The sequence below is a fragment of the Mustela nigripes genome, chromosome 4, assembly GCF_022355385.1.
Source record: "Mustela nigripes isolate SB6536 chromosome 4, MUSNIG.SB6536, whole genome shotgun sequence".
In the NCBI taxonomy this organism is placed as follows: domain Eukaryota; kingdom Metazoa; phylum Chordata; class Mammalia; order Carnivora; family Mustelidae; genus Mustela; species Mustela nigripes.
Window position 1 is genome coordinate 28,036,381 of NC_081560.1, and position 21,607 is coordinate 28,057,987.

General features: G+C 37.4%; 1 protein-coding gene across 10 annotated transcripts in view; it reads left to right on the forward strand.

The window, feature by feature from the left end:
* The window catches only part of CADPS2 (calcium dependent secretion activator 2), a 528,014-nt gene that overhangs the window by 347,377 nt on the left and 159,030 nt on the right, over positions 1-21,607 (forward strand). For all 10 annotated transcript variants that reach the window (XM_059396493.1, XM_059396490.1, XM_059396492.1 and 7 more), the window contains 2 exons: positions 18,795-18,903; positions 19,924-20,124. In XM_059396493.1, coding sequence (XP_059252476.1) covers positions 18,795-18,903; positions 19,924-20,124 — 310 coding nt within the window. The remainder of the gene's footprint in view (positions 1-18,794; positions 18,904-19,923; positions 20,125-21,607) is intronic.

Below are 21,607 nucleotides of genomic sequence, written 5' to 3' on the forward strand. Positions count from 1 at the left end.
AATAGATATCCATGTGTTTTTAAGAGGCTGGGTTTTGTTTGTTTGTTTAGTGAAGGTGGTAAATGTGGGTCCAAGCCAAATGCAAAGAGCAATTGATTTTGAAGAATATGTTTGAAATCTTACCAAAGTTAAACTTAAGTGTTTCTGATTCATTTTTCTTATGCTTATTCAGTGTTCTAGTATTAGATTTGGAGGATATCATTGTTGTAAAGTACTTAGGACAACAATACATTTTTGTTCACTATAGTACAAGCATTTAATAGCTTTAAAATTCTCTGATTTAATCAAACTGAATTATTTCCTAAATCTATAATCTGCTAATGTTTATTCAAATAACCGTATGTCTCCACATATTGCATATTCTGTGATAAATCCAGTATGTTCGAAGCACTCACCTACCACAGTTACTGCTATCTTATATTTATTAAGCAGTGGTAGCAGGCATTTATGTGAAGCACTTTTTTTTTTAAGATTTTATTTATTTATTTGACAGAGATTGCAAGTAGGCAGAGAGGCAGGCAGGGGGTGGGGGGAAGCTGGCAGGCTCCCTGCTGAGCAGAGACCCCCCACACACACCCACCCACACACCCATGCAGGGCTTAATCCCAGGACCCTGAGATTATGACCTGAGCCAAAAGCAGAGGTTAAACCCACAGAGCCACCCAGGTGCCCCAATGTGAAGCACTTTTAACACATCATTTTGTTTAATCCTCAAAATAAGGTATGTTTGAGGGATAGGTAATAAATAGGATCCCTGTTGTATGAAGGAGTTACATCATTTACCTGGAATTTTAAAGTTAGTATGTGGCAGAGTCAAGCATTTAAATCCAAATTCAGTCAACAGAGTAAACTTTCATGTTCCCTGTCCTAAAGGTACGATTCAGTTGATGCACACGAATAGTGTTGGTCTGAAGACAGATAGCTATAGGAATAGTCACTGTGGATCACTGATTTCATGAGGTACAAGACAGTTTGACTAGACCCGGCCAGTAAGTGAAAGCACGGAGACTCTCATGCTGGTGAAGGCTACTTACTGTGTGACATCACTGGAAACTGAAGTAGACATCAGTGTTGTTTTGGCCCTGTCTCAAAGTGTTCACTGCTTGTTGTCGACGTGTCAGAATCATGACTTGAAGTTGCTGCAAACAACAGCAGGCCATCAAGACGTAATGTTAATTACACATCAGCTGAGTTGGCACAGGATGTAAACAGGGAGCCGTGTCACTGAGGGATCCGTACGTGCTGCACACACGGGAGAAGCGCTCCGTTAGTGAGACGCCATCAGAAATCTGCTTGAGACTTAAAAGAAGTGGCTGCCCCAGCCTGTTGCTCTCTGAACTCATCAGTACCCGGGGAGACCCACTGTGGCATGCTGCTCTCATGTGTTTGAGAATACCACTACGACATGAAATTATATGATCTAGATCCAGTCTTCGGACATCAGCTGTTAGCTGAGAGCAATGGGAAGTGAAGAAGTATATTGTTTGTCAGATCAAGAAAGTCATGGGATAGTGGCTGTCTTTGATTGAAATTTGCAAACCGAAGGCATATTCAATGTAGGAAGAAATCAAATCATACAGAATTATTTATGGAGAAAATGAAAGGCCCTCATCAACAACACCCCTGCCAGCATTGCCACCTTATTCCATTCTTGTTTTCAGAAGACCATTGCCACTAGAATGGCTTTCTGAAATTCTATCTGTGTGTGTGTGTGTGTGTGCGCGCGCGCACATGCACACACACACATGCACACTTTTTTTCTATTGGTGTTTGCTTATTTTCTAAATGGCATCATTCCATATATATATTCTGTATATTGCTTTGATCCCCCTTAAAAATATTATAGATGAGGTACCATGTCAGTATATAAAAATCCACTTTATTCTTTTGACTGATGATTGGATCCCATAGTATGGGTTTAATATAATTTATGTAACAGTTCCCCTTTTTTGGACATTGAAGTTTTTCCTTTTTTTTAAATAAGCAATGGTGGGAACACCTGAGTGACTCAGTCCCTTAAGCATCTGACTCTTGATTTCAGTTCAGGTCATGATCTGAGGGTCATGAGATCAAGCGCTTTAGGTGGGCTCTGCAGTGAGTGTAGAGCCTGCATAAGATTCTTTCTTGCTCTCTCCATCTCCCCTTCCTCTGTGTTCCCTCCCTTTTCCTCTCTACCTCAAAAAATAAGCATTGGTACAATCTGTGTATGTGTGTGTGTACATGTAAACATATGTATTTACATGTGTGTGTGTATATATATATGCGTGTGTGAGTGTGTGTCCCCTATATGTTAAGCTTTGTGTGTATGTGGGAATATTCTTATAGAAATGGAGTAACTGGGCCAAAGGGCATGGATACCTAAGATATGTAAGATTATAAAGCTTTAGATGACTCAGGAATACGCAAATAGTCATCAGAACTTTGGCTTGTTTTTTCATTTGTCATTTTTTATAATTAATAGTCATTATGTGTCAGCAAAATTATTTTATCTTTTAAGATGCACACCTCCAACATGAAAGAAAATTGAAAGTTCTCTGGGTTGTGGGGCTTATTTGGAACAAAATGTTAGCGGACAAGAATTTTTTCTTTAGAATGTATTTTTTAAGATAACTCTTGCTTTGTGACCAATGAATTTTCCATAGTAAAGAAAACAACGGTCATATTAATTATACAGTTTACCCCTGGACATCAACAGTACATTTACTTTTCAAAATAATTATAAAAGATGAGCTATTACATGATCCCTTACCTATATCTCCAGAGCTAAAATATAAAAGGTGAAGCGAACATGGGGTTGGATTTTGTAAGGAGAATCTGGTGCGGACCCCGTGGCGATCCCAATGCAAAATGCCTCTTTCATTCATTGCATTCGGGAACACCCGGTAGTCCCTGAAAACTTGCTATTATCTTCATGTTTTGACTCCAGGGAAATGCCTGATTCCTCTTTGTAGAGCTTGTACCTACCAAAAAAGCACGAAGAACCTATGAATGAGAATTGTGCAATATTGTGAAGTCAGAATGAGACATTGGTGGGCTTAGGGTTTGTTTGGGGTTTTTTTTGAAAATTGCTTTACAAGTCTCAATTTCTAAATTTGTGTGTGTGTAGCCTGTGTGTATGTATGTATTTATAGTCAACATAGATCTTTCTACGTACCTACATGTATGCCTGCCACGTAGTACAGACTCAAATATTTAAGGAAGTGCTATCTGTCCCTTAATTTGGATTCCTTTTCACACCTCTATATGGAACATAACACAGACTTCTGTTTGGGCACATATGACCAAGCCTCAGTGTCCTGTTGGAACTACAGCCAGAACAGTCCCACTTAGATGCACCTTCTCCAGTTTCTCTGCCTCTGCCTCTGTGCTAGCCGAAACTACTTGTATCATTACACGGCTCTCATATACAGCATCATCCTAGCGACTTCTGCTTCCTGCCATTCTCCTTATAAACTCTTGTTTGCATGGCCAAAATAATCTATTTGAGGCGGACCTCCGATTTTGCCACTTGCTGCTTAAATCGTTCTATGACTTCCCATTATGCATAGAATTACCCCGACCATGACCCGGAGAAGATCTTACATGTTCTGGCCCCTGGCTTCCTCTTTGGCGAGTCCTCTGTCCCACCGAGCAGCACTTGACCTTGCATGTTCTGCCCCAGATTAGTTACAGGGCCAAAAACTGGAGTTCAGTACTTCAGCGTCACGAGCCTCCCTTTCCAAATGTACCTCAAATAAATACTTAATATGAGCTTATTTTTTAGTGGGGGATTGCTATGTGAATATCCCTTTGAATTAAGTCCCTTGCCTTTTCTTCATCTAGTGCATCTATAAGAACTCTGAAGAGTCTATTGCTTTCATTTCCCCACGGCTGGCTCATTCTACTGACCCATTGGAGTATCAGGTCAAATGTCACCTTACGTGACCTTGTGTGCCCCCCCCCATCCAGAGTGTCCCTCAACTCACCCCCTGTCCCAACCTTATATTTTTCAGGGCATGTATTTCTCATCAAAATAGCCTTTTTTTATGTATATATTTTCCTATTATTTCTTTACCCCTTTTAGAATTTATGCTCCATGAAAACAAGGACCTAGTCTTTCTTATAATCTACTGTGAGTAGAAACTATTTGTGAAATAATTTAATATATGGGCATCACTCTGACCATTGTTTTTAAAAGACTGCCTTTCCTCTTCTTTAATTTATACACCAATTGCTAAATCTTTTTTATGCCATTTGGTCAAGACAATAAATATATATTCCCCTCAAATCCATCATGATCTTGAAGATATATTCCTTTTCCTTGATTAAATTAAGCGATAGGGATTTTTTTTTTTAAATAATTCTAGCAGCACCTTTGGCCTCTACCAAGAGCATTTCCAGCTAAGGATTTTTTAAGCCTTAATCTTTACTGAAATTAGATGGTGGCAGTTGCTAAGCTGCCAGCTGTTAACATGATCTCTGCAGTAGGAATACAACATGAAACGTGGATGCTGTGGTCTCTCAAAACTCGTCGTTAGCGCTCCTACACGTGGACACAGACAGGTGTTGTACAGGCTGGCCGTTGAAAATGACATGGGCGGATTCCCAGACCAGATGCAGAGACCTCGTGGGACCTGAGCAACTTAAATGAGGGTGCCCTGTCCAAGGTAGTGATGCCAAAACCTGATTTAACGCTGTCCTCAGATTAAAGTCTGTTTCTATCCCCCAGCTCTCAATAAATCCATTCTTTATGGAGTTAAGAGTGGATTGCGTTAAGTATACTGAATGTTTATTATTGCTGTATCTTTCCACGGGAAGGATTTTCAATTGCAATACAGTACATTATATCAGCTTTATTCGGCAATGTACAAGGAGGCTTATAAGTGAAAACAAATACTAGGTCAGACCACCTGTTTTTGTGTAATTCCCTGTCATGTGGTGATGAAGCAGAGTAGAGGCCGCAGAATACCTCCCTTGGGAGCCCAGGGAGCAGGATAACCGCCTTCCCACCACCCCCTCCTGGATCCCATATCTTCTCTTTCAGTGACGTATTTTAACTTAGTGCCAACTGAGGGTGACACGTTTTTCAGACTCCAGCTTCTCCCAATTACCCTCAGTTTGGATATTGGCTAGAGAACCAGTAGGTATAAGGTGTTAATGCATTCACTAGAACATATCCTGCAGGTTCATTGTAGACTTAGCCTCAGGAATGTGCTTTAATATGACCTTGCAAAAGAGATGGGGAATGTGAAAGCTCTTGGGGATACTAAAGAACTCCAGGGAAGTGTAAAATGCAGCATCGTTTTATGGAACTAGAACCAGGAGGCAGGGAGTTAAAAGGATGGTATTCGTAGTCCGTCGTTTCTGGAACCAGTGTATTCAAAAGCCAATCTGTACTTTTTTTCAGTTGTCTCTTGGGTTGGGTTTCCTAATTCTCAGTGATAGCTTTGTTAGTCGTTGGTGTTTTGTTACTCTTCCATCTGTACTCTTTGTTAAACCCACTGCCCAGTAATCCATGACAGAGTCTGAGTCCGGTGAGTGACTTTTGAGATAGTAAAGCATTAAGTAAAATATTAAAAGATGTACAAAATAAAACACATGTTTAATATTTTATCATTTAAATCACCATGGCTTTAGAAAGTAGGTGATTCCTTTGAGGGTGAAGGGCTATTTGTTTGTTGTTTGTTTGTGTTGTGCTTTTTTATTATTTCTAAAGATCTTGAATTTGGTACTTAAAATTTTATGTATCCATCATGTTAAATAATAATTTAAAATGAGCTAGAAATATAAGTGCTTAAAGCCTAAAATAGCAGCTGGACCTGTATCAAGTTATATTAAAGAAAGAAACAACACTGATGTTAGGCATTTTACATTGCGTGTGAAAAAAACAAGCCTTTTGATGGGTAATTTTGAAAAACTAGATCTTAAATGTCAAACAAATTTTTAGCATTTTAGGTGGGTTACATATCATATCTGGGTTCTGTAGTGCACAACCACATGAACATAAATAATATAGAGATCTTTAGAGATGAATGCTTTTAAAAAGAGTAACCATTTCCAAAAAGCTACATTGAAATGTATAATCAAGATGATATCCATTAGAAATAAAGGGGATCATATCTAAAACTACATTCAGAGGCATCTCCGTGTTCTCTTTCTCAGGTTCTTGTTCATTTACGTATTCATTCGACAAGTCTGTGATCTTGATGGGAAAGAAACAACCTAGGGAAGGGGTGGGGCGCAGGGAGAACCAAGTGAGTTTGGGACCTGGAAGCCAAGAGAGGAAAGCCAAAGCCCTCAAGTCATTCACAGCAGAGAAGCATATGGTCCCCAAAATCAAAATCGGCCAGGCGCCTTCACTCTGTTACAGCAATAAGACCCATCTCGAACCCCAAGGCAATGATTCTTGGAAGTGGTAACGGAGGAGAGAGAGAGGGAGGTGATCTCCTGATGGCGGGGTGTGGTTGGTTGAGGACTCCTGCGCCACGGGCCAGTGGGGGCCAGGCGCCCTACATCTGTTGTCTCTGATTCTCTCAGAGCTCTGGAGCGCCATCATCCTTGTCTCCTTTGACAGGAAATTGACTGAGATATGGAAGAGTTAAGGTGACTTCCCCAAGGTCATATCTAAGATGAGTGGGAAAGAGTAGGTGAGGGCAAATGAGAGTGGGACTTCTGTTTCGCAGTGGCAGACTCCTACTAAACCTGGCTTTATCCCCCTTTCCTGCTGTTTGAAATACCTTGATATGATGATCTTCAGAGAGCCCTTTTCTGGCCCAGTTATCAAATATACACCCCCTTTAATATCATTCTCTTTACGGTTTTATTTTTCTTCAGAAATGATTCACACTCAAAGTCGTTGACAATACTTCATTTGTGGAGTCTTCTCCATTCTCTTTGAGACTGATTTTATTGTTCTGATTATTTTTTTCTGATTCTGATGCTGAAGACATTGTTATAATACTCCTGACCTAGAAATACTCATTGTAGATATGTGTCGAGTGAAAGAATGGAGGGGAAAATACCACAAGAACAGGAAAGTATATCAAAATTATAAATGCATGTGGAACTAAAGGCAGTTATTTACTGTTCTGACTAGTAAGCCAAGAGAGACTAATTCTCAGATCTGTGCAAGGTATCAAAGAATGACCAAATATATCTTTCTAAAAGACCAGATTACATTCATGCTACTGTTCAAACTCTTTTGCCAGTAAATAATTTTGTACAACTTATAGGTCATTGTAAACTTTTTTTTTTTTTAAGAGAGAGCAGGGGGCAGGACAGGGGAAGACAGAGGGAGAGGGAGGAGAGGATTTTTTGTGGTTTTTTTTTTTTTTTTTTAAGATTTGATTTATTTATTTGACTGAGACAGCACACAAGCAGGGGGAGCAGCAGGCAGAGGGAGAAGCAGACTGCCCACTGAAAAGGGAGCCCGATGTGGAGCTCAGTCCCAGGGGCCTGGGACCATGACCTGAGCCAAAGGGAGACACTTAACCAACTGAGCCACCCAGGCACCCTGGAAGGAGAGCTTCTTAAGCAGGGTCCATGCCCCCCACAAAGCCCTGTGTAGTGCTTGATCTCACGACCCTGAGATCATGACCTGAGCTGAAATCAAGAGCCAGTTGCTTTAACTGAGCCAACCAGGTGCCCCAGGTCACCGTAAACTTTCCATCATAAATTTAAATAGTTATAATGGATGCAGTTTTTAAAATAAAACCATTAATCAATTATAAGCACGCCAAAGAGGATCTAAGTGCCACCGTGATTCTATGGCTACCTGTAACCATTGAAAATTGTGTTTTATTAGCTTTTTCTCCTTGAATTCTTATTTCCCTGGGTCTTCCCCAACAGAATTTTACTCTTAGGAAGTAAGTATTATGTGTCAGAATCCTCCTTCATCACCCTGTCACGCTTCTCTGAAAGTAAAAAGAAGTGTACAAAGTTGGGACTTTAAAAAAAAAAAAAACTCCCATGAAGTCCTAACCTTCCTTAGAATGTGACCCTAATTGGAAAAAGTGTCCTATTTAGGATGCGGTCTTACTGGAAAAAGGTGGGCCCCTAATTCAGCATGACTGCTGTCCTTCTAAAGAAGAAGGTTTGGGGAGTAGTCAGGCACCCAGGGAGAACGCCATGGGAGGGTGAAGGCAGAAATGGACATGATGCTTCTGCAAGCCACGGCGTGCCCAACATTGACAGACGTGATGGCAGAGACCAGGAACAGAGTCCCCGTCACAGCCCTCAGAAGGAGCCAACCTCGATTTTAAACCTCAAGCCTCCAAAACAGGGAGACAATAAACTTCTGTTTATGCCACATAAATAAGCAAACTTAAGCAGAGAACAAACCTATCTGACAGACAAAAAATAACATAGGAAAGACAGAAAGCCCCTTTCCCTGAAAACAGCTTCTTCTTTACTACTTCTTTTGCTGAACACTCAGATTTATTTCCCCTTTTCCCTCTGTTTGAGGAAACCAAGTTAGTTAAACTACCTCACTTGAATAAAAATAAGACCGAAGGAAAAGGAGAAAACAAACTCTTATAAATAAAGGCTTTAAGTATTAAAAATTATTTTATATTGATGTACATTTGCCATCATAACTAGCAGACAACTAATAAAAGTAGATAAGTGACAAAACTTGAAGAACCATTATTAAACATAAAAAAGTAAAATTTTATTGGAAATGCCCCTCTTCATGGACTGGTGGCTTCCCTGCCCAATCTTCCTGTAAATGAGCAATTTTTCTAAAATGAGAAAGAATTTCAGATTGATTCCTTATGTACAGCATTATTTAGAGATGTAAGCATGGAGAACCCTGGCCCAGCTAAGCACGTCGGTGGGAACAGTTTTGTCACAGAAGCACTCATTTTCTCAACTGGTTTTCGGTTATATATTTAAGTTCCTTAGTTAGATGCCCCAAACACATAGCACTGGAGCATTTAAAATATTTTTACTCTTCCATCATCTTATAACTAAATTAGTTCCTTCTATAATTTCACCAAAAGCAAATAAAATGTCAAAACCACCTAATATTTAAATACTTTGTTTTGCCTCTGAATGTAGAGAACCATACCATTGCCACTGGAAGAGTTCCTACCCAAACCTCACTACATAAATGCCTGCTAGAAAATCGAAGCTGGGTTAGAGAGAGCTGTTCATTTCGACTTTCTCTCCAGCTTGAGTCTGAGGGGGTAAATCCTGTCAAGTTCTCTAGTGGGATACGAAGGGGAAGCAATGAGACTTTCCTGTCATTCAGCAAACTCAGACCTGGAAAGATCCCTGTTATTTAAGGATAGAGGAAAGGTGAGGTGGTGTGGGGAGGAAGGGGAATAATGGAGACCTGTGAAGGGATTCTGTAATGTTAATCCTGATTTTGCTTAATGTGTAAGAAACATGGACTCCATTGAAAAGTATATGGAAATGAGAGCTCCCTGAAATTAATAGAAGAGAGCTGACAGAAATAAGGAAGGAAAACAAACAAACAAAAATTTTGATATCCACATTTTAGGCAACAATGTACAGAATGAACACTATACAGAATAAGTAACATAGAAGACTTCGAGAAGCTCTAAGTCTGAAAACTCTACACACAGTGGCAAATATTAAAGAAAGAAAATACCCAATATGATAAAAAAAAATCTGCTTATTGAAGTGGAAAGAGAATAGTCCATTTTCCTGGAAACAGAAACAGTAATAAAAGCAACAGTGAAAGTAAACAAAAACATTTTCTGGTATTTAGAAGAGTGCAGATAAACAAATCTCCACATTTCAGGAAATTTAGTGAGAAGATACCTTCAAATATTTCTTGTAAAATATTTTTTTCAATTAAAAATATGTGCATTGGGATGCATGGATAGCTTAGTGCATTAGGGGTCTGTCTTTGGCTCAGGTTCTGATTTCAGGGTCTTTGGATGAAGCCCTACCTAGAGCTCCCTGCTCAGCCAGGAGTCTGCTTTCTCCCTCTCCCTCACCCCCCAAACCCACCCCCTCCCCGTGCTCTCTGTCTCCAATAAAATCTTTTTTAAAAAATGTGTTGCTTCCTACATCTTAACACTCAACTACAGAAGTCAGTAGAGTTACACCTATAGAGAATTGATGGGAAATTGTGTGGGACTTGAGAATCGAGTAACATCTGTGTTCCATAAGTCACCTTCCTGAAAATATTTAAAGCAAAACTCCTGGTATTTGAGGTGAATGAGTATGGTTTCTCAGAAATATGAAAATTAAAATATAAAAGAATTAAAGAGTAATGATAATAGAGCTAAATCTCTATTAACGGTTATAAAATATTTGAGTCAAACATAAACATGAAAAATGATTCCTGAACAAGTTATGGACATGTGAAGTAATTTTTTTTTAAATTTTATTTAATTTAGAAGTGGTGGGGGTTGGAGGGGTTGGTTTAGAAGGGTGGGTGTCAGAGAGAGGGGGAGAAAGAGAAAATTCCAGAGTCCCTGCTGAGCACAAAGCCCAATGCAGGGCTCAGTCTTAGGACCCTCAGATCTTGACCTGAGCTGAACTCAAGAGTCAGATGCTCAACTGACTGAGCCACCCAGGCACCCGATGAAGAATTATAACAAAATGTGAAACTAAATTCCAGGTTTTTGTCAAAGTTAATCAATGGAGTGATTAAAAACGGGCTGTACTCCTCAGGTTATATAAGAAACAGTCAAAAATGATTTTTGAAAATAGAGATAATAGGAGGTTAGCTCTGTCCTTGAAAAGTTTTAAAGTAATTGGCAGAGAATAAAAATGGGATGTTGAGGAAACTTCAGTAAACCTAAAACATTTTTGAACACTGCATTAAAAACTAATGATGTACTCTATGGTGGCTAACTAAACATAATAAAATTTTTTTTTTAAACCTAAAGCAGAAGACACCTGTTCTTACTATACATGTATTAAATGTACACATTAAGAGTCCAATTCTCAGAATGGAATTAAACAACAAAATCCATTTGTTTGGTGATCTTAAGAGCTACACCATAAAGGCAAGAATATGGAGAGAAAGTAGCATGACAGTACTCAGACCAAGGAAAATTTAAGAGCAGTATTAAACCCATCAAAGGATGATAACTTTATATTCAATGAAAATGTAATCAATAATTATGATAAAACAAATGATGGTGATTTATTGAATATATATCTGAGAGAAGAAAATAAAGGGATAATGCCTCAAATTACTTGCTGTTCAATTCACTTTCCTTTGTCTCCCATACCCATAGTAGTCTTAATAGTCTTTGATGTAGTTTCTTATGGATAAATATATATCTTACAGCTATCTTAAATAATAACTTTGCCAGAAAATAAGGTAATTGCCTTATTTAGAAAAGCAATATAAGTTTCAGAATGTGAATTATAAAATAATAGTATATTAGAAGGAATATATCTAACTACATTTGAGGACACTTGTGTTTCTAGCTTTAAGATAATGATTTCCTCTTAGGTGACCTTGGGAAAGTCAGTTTCCTCATCTGTGAATTTTGGAGTTGAGATCATGATCTCAAGGGCCCAGCACCCTGATCCCTTAATACCACTGTATTCTAGAGAATAATCTCTTCTTTTCATTGAAGCTTAGCTCTGGGTTTAACTATTTGTGATTCAGTGAGACTTGAGTTCCCTAGACATCGTAGTCTCCAGTTTCCAAATGTGTTTTCTTAAGGTCCTTACCACACATAATCTATAATTCTATCAAACGTAACAATATTTCATTTGTTAATTTTTACTGATTAAATAAATACCTTGTAGAGTGTTAAGATAGTACTATCAGAAAGTAAACCCATACTGTTATGGAATCCAGTCCTATCTCTGCAATTACATAATATGTATTTTGTGGTGTGTGTGTGTGTGTGTGTGTGTGTGTGTGTGTACACACATATATATATACATACAAGTATATATATGATATATATCATATAATTTCATTCATGTACATGAATGAAATTATATTATTAAGTTCCATTACAATTCCAAAGTTGCTTATTATTTTTCCTGTTCAGTTTTCAATTTGCAATTCTTTCTAATATTTTGGCTTTACCTTTCTCTCGAAATAAAAACATATAAAATACAGCAAGAGCTCACTTAAGTGAATCAGATGTTTTTGAGAAAGTAGGATTTTCTTTTTATTATGATCACTCCATAATCACTTTTTTGATTTGTTTTTATTTTTTGTTTTGTTATTTCATTTTTTAATTTATTTCCTTTTTTTAAAAAATATTTTAGCATTTTAATGCGTTTTTTATGACTGTGATCACATCACAGCTACCAGTATACTTGAAAGAATAAGACTTGGTTCCTCCACGGCTCTTAAATCTGGGTCCATCACACGAAGGATGCTTAAGACAACCTAGTTAGAAAAAGGAATGAATTTAGCCTCATGCTTATCGTTTCTTGAACATTTTAATTGATGTGTTTGACATTTTTTTTAAAAACATCAAATATTATTTGTAAGTGGAGGAAGTTTCATTAAAGAATACAAGTTGGGTAATTTGGACTGCTGGACTCTTAGTATGTTTTCTAAACAAGGTAAGTATGTGATCTATACTGTCAAATAGATTTTTGTTTGTGGCTGAGTATTTTATTGAATTGAAATAAGTTTAATTTCATGGAGGAATTAAAAGGCAGGGGCCATATGCCAGACACCGTGGGAGCCAGTGAGTCAAAAAGAAAGAACACATACTAGTAAATGCACTTAAAAACGATGTAAAGCGGACACATTTGTAAGGATCCTGGAAGGAGGGGGGGGCTTACTAGATTAGGAAATATGAATCATGCCATTTTAAAAGTGAAGATGATATATTCCTGCTTGGGAGTTCAGGTGGAAAAATGAATAAAAATGGGCAAGTCTTGTTGGAGAACCTGTCTGGAGTACTAAACACAGAGGTAGCTATAAATTCCAACTACTGTGTGCGGGAGATTTTTGCAAGCCATGCAGGGAAGGCAGACCTTTCTGTGTTAGTCATCTCCCTCCCAGCAGATTCCAGATTGTTCGTGTGGTGACGTGTCAAGAGACTTTCTTTCAGCCAGGTTTTTAAGATTCTTCCAAAAGAAAGAACAAAACAGGAAACTTCTGGATTACTGGCTCAGTATATTATTCTCTTCTGTTAATAACTGGTCACAAAAGTATTACTTGGTAATCTCCTGGAGTCTACTAATTATATTTGAAGTACTAATGGAGTCCACTAATTATATTTTAATAAGACAAATCTGAACATATTTTGGTTTCATATACTCACCCCTGGAATGTAGTGAAATGTGGTGGAAATGTGTAGTTTTTCTCATACATATGAAAGTTAGACCTGTTACTAAGAATCTCCATAAAAAAGGAGAAAGGAAATGGAAAGATTAGCCAAAGGATTTGAATTGGTGATCTTGGCTAGTCATAAGGTAATGCTAAGAATTCGCTTGTGGAAAACACCTAGAAATGCTGGGTATGGTATGATACACATCTTTTTATTTTTGTTAAAGATTTTATCCATTTATTTGACAGAGATCACAAGTAGGCAGAGAGGCAGGTGGCGGGGAGTGTGGGGGGAGGCGGCAGGCTCCCCGCTGAGCGGAGAGCCCCCTGCGGGGCTGGAGATCATAACCAGAGCCAAAGGCTGAGGCTGACCTCCCAGGCGCCCTGATACACATCTTTTTAAATGCATAGCTGTACTGCAAGGAGTAAAACCTTAGGACCAAATAGTGAAGCTTGTGCATTGAAACTGTAGCTGTATTCAGGCTGAAGTATGGGGACAAGGTGTTGATGTTGCTGTGTAGGGATTTTATTGTTCACTCAGAGAAGGAAAACATATCCAGAGGCATTCTCAAAGTGGGGGTTTGGATGAGATCTTCTCATAAAGGACTTAGAAGAGCTAGATCTCTGTGAAATGTGGACTAGAAGAAAATCTGCCTCCAGGCTTGTAAATCTATATTCGGCCTTAGGCTCTGAATATGGAATAAAAATTACTCCTGAGAGTTTGTAACTATTAACCTATACTCAGAGAAAGTTGAAGTTCTAATTTATTTTATACTAATATAAGGGGAACACCCAAGTTAAGAAATTAACATAAAAAGTACTTCTGGATTGATGATGTGTCTGAGGCATTTGGCATTTAAAAAAAAAATTGTTTTTGGAGATATGAACCTTGAATAGGGGTTGTGTAAAATATCCACAGATGTACCAGTGCCGGATATGAGCTCATATTAAAAATTACAAAAAGAATTATTTGCACACCCAAGAATTTCAGTAATAATTGTCATATATATAAACTATAAAATAATTTTATTTACAATGATGAAATTTATAAATTTATAAATTGATTCAAAAGTACAAGAAAAGAACAAAACAAAGAACATAACACTATTGGGGCGCCTGGGTGGCTCAGTGGGTTAAAGCCTCTGCCTTCAGCTCAGGTCATGATCTCACCCTTATTGGACAGGTTAGATAATAGGTTAGACACATTTAAAGAGAAAATTAGTGATGTAATTAATGATGGAATATTACAGTTTTAAGAAATTATTCTGTAATCTGCATAGAGAAATAACGAAGCATAAAATATGCAGAGAGCTTAAAAGATAGGGAGGAATGGATCAGAAGTTTCAAAATACTTCTGATACGGGCGCCTGGGTGGCTCAGTGGGTTAAGCCGCTGCCTTCGGCTCAGGTCATGATCTCAGAGTCCTGGGATCGAGTCCCACATCGGGCTCTCTGCTCAGCGGGGAGCCTGCTTCCCTCCCTCTCTCTCTGCCTGCCTCTCCATCTACTTGTGATTTCTCTCTGTGAAATAAATAAATAAAATCTTTAAAAAAAAATACTTCTGATAGAATTTGAAGAAAGGATAAAGGGATAGAAGGTAGAGTCATCATTGGGAAAGATAATGAACAAGATTATTAAACTGATAAAAGTCATGAATTCTCAGATACAAGAAATACTACAACTGTCAATCAGGATAAACATTAAAACTCCCTCCAAATGTCACAGTAAAGCTACAGGATAACAGAGGTGCCTGATTGCCTTAGTCAGTGGTTCTTGATCTTAGAGTTGAAAGTTCGAGCCCCACATTGGGGGTAGAGTTTACTTAATTTTTTTAGATTAAAAATTAAAACACAGGATAACAAAGATAAAGAGAACACTTAAGAGAAACCAGAGAGAGGAGGCAAATTAACTATAAGGGGACCACAGTTGGACTTTAATCCAAATTTTCAATATGGATATATAAGCTTTCTGACAATAGAATGATATATTCACTGTGCTGAAGAATTACCAGCCTAGAATACTATAGAACCAACCAGTCATTCATAAGGGAGAATTAGACTTACTTTAAAATAAACACTGACTCAAAAAGGTTTTACTAAAGAAAGAAATTGAACTCAGTGATGGCGTGTGAATCAATAGACAGTAATGGCCAAAAGAATGGGTAAAGACAAGGGCCACTATAAATATTGACTGTATCAGATAACATATTTTAATGTTTCCTCTTACTAAATGTTAACACACTAAATATTACTAAAACAAGGGAAAACTAACACGAGCCCTGATTTTATTATAAGAGGGGAGGTAATGATAATGGAGTGCTCAAAGTTTTCTGTATTCAAGAGGGATGAGTTAAGAACACAATAGGATTTGAGAGAACAATCACCAAAAAAAAAAAAAAAATAAAGACAGAATGTGTAGTTTCCTCACTATCAGAGGAAAGGGATTTTGTTAATGTTTAATAAAGACAAGGAATAAGAGAAAAGTAAACATGTTAATGAGCACAGTTAAGTAACAGAAATAATTCCGAATATATTACAGAATATAAAAATGTAAATGATCTTGACTTGCCTATTAAAAGATTAGATTTTGGGGGGCACCTGGGTGGCTCAGTGGGTTAAGCCTCTACCTTCGGCTCAGGTCATGATCTCAGGGTTCTGGGATCGAGCCCCACATCAGGCTCTCTGCTCAGCAGGGAGCCTGCTTCCTCCTCTCTCTCTGCCTGCCTCTCTACCTGTTTGTGATCTCTATCTGTCAAATAAATAAATAAAATCTTTAAAAAAAAAAGATTAGATTTTTGGAGATTTAAAAAATCTGACTATATATTGTTAATAGAAATTTAAAATAGAACACAGTGTAAATGAGAATAAAAAGATGAAAACATTTTCAGGCACATACTAACCAAAAGAAATGTTGTATAGCTTGGTGAATATCCAACAAATAAACTTCAAGACAAAAAAACCCCTTTTAGATATTTTTAAAAACCTACATAAGTATAAATGAAGCTGTTTACCTGCAACAGGGAACAGACATAGAAGGTATAACAAAGGCATATATGTGTAAGATTGTGTCTTCGAAAGATATAAAGCAACGTTCAAGGGAATCATATGAAGAATTCACAGACAGCACTGATAGGAAATTTTAACATACCTCTCAATAATTGACACATTGGAAGAAATATTGGAAAACTGTAGAATATTTTTCTACGTGTTTTGGGGGTTTTGCCTCACTATTCCCAAACAACTTTTCATGGTTTTTTTGTTTGTTTTTCAAAATGGAAATAGCTGCACTCCTTTTTCCTCATTAAGATATAACTCAGGGGCATCTGACTGGCTCAGTCAGTTGAGCATGTGCCTCTTAAGTTGGAGTTGTGAGCTGGAGCCCCATATTCAATGTAGAGATTAATCTACTCTGTAGAGAAACTCAAACACTAAAAAAAAATTAAATCACCCACAATGGCACCTTCTCATAATTACTACAGATATTTTCATCTGTATCCTATTCATATGTATAGTGTTTACCCAAAAGAGCACATGCTACATTTTTGTCTTTCACCTACTTTTTATGTTGTGATGTAATCTTAGAAATAGTTCCGTGTCTTGGGGGAAAAAAAAATCTGCCATACGTGTTTTGATGGCTGAATAATATTTGACTGTGTGGTCGTGCCACAGTGTCTTTAACCAAGCCACCGTTGGTTTTTCCAGTTTGTGCTTCTATTCAGTACTGCAGTGAACACGTCTTTGAATCCTTGTCCACTTGTTTATTTGGAATAAGTTCTTAGAAGGACCTATTCTGGATCTGGGGGATGCGTAATACACTGTGAGGCTTACCGATTATAAGTTTCCAGCAGTCTGGAGACTCAGGCAGGAGCTAGTGGTGGAGTCTGAAAGCAGAATCGCCCCCTCTCTAGGTAATCTCATTTGCTGCTCTTACCTGTCCCCTCCATACCAATAGATACTCGTTCTGTGTTGAATATGTATTTTGCCTACATCTTCTCTTAGTTTCTGGCTTTGCCTTTTTGCTTTCTTCGTGGTATCTTTTAATGAGAATTTCTTAATTTTACCGTAGTCCATGTAATTTCTTTCTCTCATAATTAGCTCCCTTTTGAGTCCTCTTTAATCTTTGTCTCTTAAAAGCTATTTTTTTTTTAAGATTTATTATTTATTTATTTGACAGAGATCACAAGGTGGCAGAGAGGCAGGCAGAGAGAGGAGAAAGCAGGCTCCCCGCAGAGCAGAGAGCCCAATGCAGGGCTCAATCCCAGGACCCTGGAATCATGACCTGAGCCAAAGGCAGAGGCTTTAACCCACTGAGCCACCCAGGCACCCCTTAAAAGCTATTTTTTATGTTTCCTTAGTTTCATCTGTACTTAAAAGTGGAAAGGGGGCGTAATTCACATTACCCAGAACGGTTTTCCGTGGATCCTATGTTGTGAGGTATTTTGAAGGTTAGGTATTAACCCACCAAACATTCTTATCTCCTGCTGGGAACAGCAGCTCCTCTCTCTATTTTGGGGGAACTTCTCAGAGCCTATCTGATGTAGCATGTCATATTCTTGGCTACAGATATAAGCTCTTGACCCACACTGGGCTAATGTTACTTTTACCCCTCGCCACAGTGATTGGTGCAAATATGGCCTTAGGACCCGGGGTGCGACAGTCAGGGAGGTGACCAATAGCTGTTTGCAACTCTATTTCTAGGTCATTCAGACTGCAGTCCGTGAAAATGAAGCCAGTTCCAAAAGAGAAGTAGAATGGAGAGGCAGCAGATCTTGGCAGTGTTATGTCACAGGCTGCCTAAAACTCACTCCACCTTGAACTTTCCTGTGGCTATGGTTACGTAGGCCAGGAAATTCTCAACTTTTATTAAAATCTGGTTTGTTTTGGTTTTTGTTTTTTGCTTTAGTTAAAGGCTTAAAATAAGCCTGCTTTAAAATGTAGTCCCATGGGGCCCCTGGGTCACTCAGTCGGTTAGGGGTTGGACTGTTGATTTCAGTTCAGGTCATGATCTCAGGGTCTTGAGATCAAGCCCCACATGGGCTCTGCACTGAGCCTGGAGCCTGCTTGAGATTTTGTCTCTCCCTCTGCCTCCCCCCACCTTGCTATCTTGTGTGCACACACGCTCTCTCTCTCTCTCTCTCTCTTTCTCTCTGTCTAAAAAAAAAAAAAAAAAATGTAGTTCCATGACCATGTAAGTTTGAGAATGCTCCTCTTATGTCTTATTTTAGAGATTCACAAAGTATGTCAGCCTATTAAGGTCATAAGAAAACATGCAGTAGAAGAAGCTGTTTATTTAACTCAGTAATTCTCAAACTTATTTTTAACATGAATGCTTTCTTATGGTGCTTCTATTAATACCTCACAGACTCTCGGCCAGCAGGTCATTGGTTTGGGAAATGCTGGATCATAGGTGTGGCAAGCTTCACGGCAAGCTGACAGATGAAAGGTGCTTTTATCTCTGAGCTAGGTTTTGAAAAATGCTGACATTTAATGTATGAACAATGCATGTTGTCTTTCAAATTTGGCAAAGAGTCTTGTAAAAAAATAAATTTAACACAAGCACTCTGCCAACCTTTTCTTGTGCAGGTTAGCCAATACACATTTGCTATGTGCAGTTATAGAGAGAAAAAGTCTGAACCACAAGAACTAATGCAGCTGGAAGGGTACACTGTGGACTACACGGATCCCCACCCCGGTAATTCTAAGCTGTGTCACTTTCTCCGTCATTCATGTATTGATGAAATTCTCATAAATATCTTCTCTCTGTTCTAGGTTTCAAACTCTGTTGAATGAATAGGGGTCATATTTCACTTACGTACCTGGAGAAAACTTCATGAGATTCAAACTATATTTTCCTGAGGGCTACTTAGCTTTAGCATAACTCATCATTTCTGCTCTCTTTAGGACAAGGGTGCAATATGTGAAAGTTTAGTATAATAGAAAAATTATATAAGAAACATCGGCAATGCTCATATGAACTTTTGTACTAGAAACCAAAAGGTACAAGAGACAGAAATAGGGAAAGAAGTAGCAAATGAATTTTTTTGCATTTTCTACCAATTTTCTCCCCAGTACCACATTCTTAAATTCTCTCCTTACTTCCATATTAATATAGGTATGTACTAGATGCTTGGTATATACCATTGGTGAGGGAATGAATCAATGATTATGTGGAGATTAATGAAATTAATAAAGCAATATTAAGAAATACAGAGATTTAATAAATACAGAGATTAAGAATTTAATATGGAGAGATTAAAAGTAGGAATCTGTGTTTGCATTCACTAATTGGTCACAGAAAAATGCAAAATATCTTCTTTATGAAAGAATTCTTCAAAGGATAAAATACCATACAGATACAAGTATCACTTTTGCCCTGCCTTTTGTTTCTGCTAAAATCACCATGTATTTCTCCTGCATATAGAGTGAGAAATGTGCCGAAAGATAAGACTTTCTTTCCTGACATAAGTTTGCAGACCATGCTATATATGTCTATGGAGGTTTGTACGGCTTGCAGAATGTTACAACTATGTCATGAACTGTTCATTTCCTTAAGCTGTTTTTAATTTTTAAAGTGACATGGAAGTTTAAGCCTTTCTCTTATTAATAGCATTGAGCTACTAATGTCAAACTGATTCTCTTCCGTCTGACTGTTGAGTGAATGAGCTTGAAATCTGCCAAGTATGTTTTTAATGACGTCTTTCTTCCTCCACAGGCCTTCAAGGTGGTCAGATGTTCTTTAATGCAGTTAAAGAAGGAGACACTGTGATATTTGCCAGTGACGATGAGCAAGATAGAGTATTATGGGTTCAGGCCATGTATAGGGCCACAGGTCAGTCCTATAAACCCATTCCTGCGATTCAAACCCAGAAGCTGAATCCTAAAGGAGGGACTCTCCATGCAGATGCTCAGCTTTGTAAGTTGTGTTGAAAAATAATTGGATTATCAATTAATAACCTTAATAAGATATAAAATTGAGACACATTTGTTCAGTATCATAGTTTAGATCATTAATGAATTCCTAATTGAATAAAAATCATTTGTGTTAGTAGCCATAGAATCAGCACTCTAATTTTTTCACACAGTTCTGGAATAAATATTGCCTGGGTTTTTCAGTCATGAATTTGCCAAGCACTGGGTATCTCTGGGAATCTTAAGACCATATAAGAAAACTCTCCAAAACTTCTCCAATACTGTTTTAATTAAATAACATGTTTATTATTATATTATAATAATTATATAATATATATAATTATATAATGTTTATTATAATATAATATATTATATATTATAATATTATATATTATATAATTATATATTATATAATTATTATAACATCATAACATACTATATTATAAATATTATAATATAAGAAGAAACATAATAATTAACATTTTGTTTCATTTTAATAAAATATTATAATATATTATATAATATTGTATGATAAATTTAATAAATATTTTAACTAAAAATTAATAAAATACCATCTTACTTTATGTGTTCTATAAAAATGGGAAAAGTGTTGTGAAAACAAATAGGCCTTGACAAGACTCCAGAACACCAAAGTGTTGAACCACCCCTTCCTAGGTTTGTTCTTAATGCCCCAGAAGGATAATAGGGCTATATGTTCTGTTGTAGATTCATTTTAAAAAAGGATAAGTCATCAAGCCAACTTTTTTTTATCTAAATACCTTAGTATTCCTGTCATCCTTTGTATGCTAATTTAAATCACTTAAAATTTTTATTTTTCCTTTAAATATATAAGTGACTAATAACAAATGATGTAATAATCATAGAAACATTTTCAAACACAGCTTTAATAATCATTAAACCAAATATCCTAACTTACTATACTCCTTTGCAAAACTTCCCAGGTCTCCTCTATAGTAAGTCAGCTTTTTTCTTTGACTTTAAATTCAATTTTTGACTTTCTGGTAAAAAGGTTCTACTATTAAGGTTCTTCTACGGGAGAGTAATATCTTGACATGCAATATTTTGTTCTTGTACTTCTCTTGTATCAGATAACTGCTCTGTTTTCACTGTCGCATCTGGGCACCTTAATGGCATAGTAAGCTGAACAGTTAATGATGGAAGATGAGCTCAAGTCCGGCTACCTTTGTGTTACAGGGTTAAAGTATACATCTTAAAACTTACCCCAGTCCATCTTCATAGCACCTCATCAAATAGTGTTTGAACCTGTAAATAGTAGTTCTCCGCTTCTAGCCTCTAGACTATTCTTGTCCTACACTTTACTTCTACACATATTATAAATCCACAATGTTTTGCTATTATAATTTTTGCCTTAACAGTCAGTTACCTTTTAGGGAAATTTAAATAATATGAGAAAACGTTTGTTATATACTTATCCAGGTGGTTATCAGTTCCAGTGTTCTCCATTG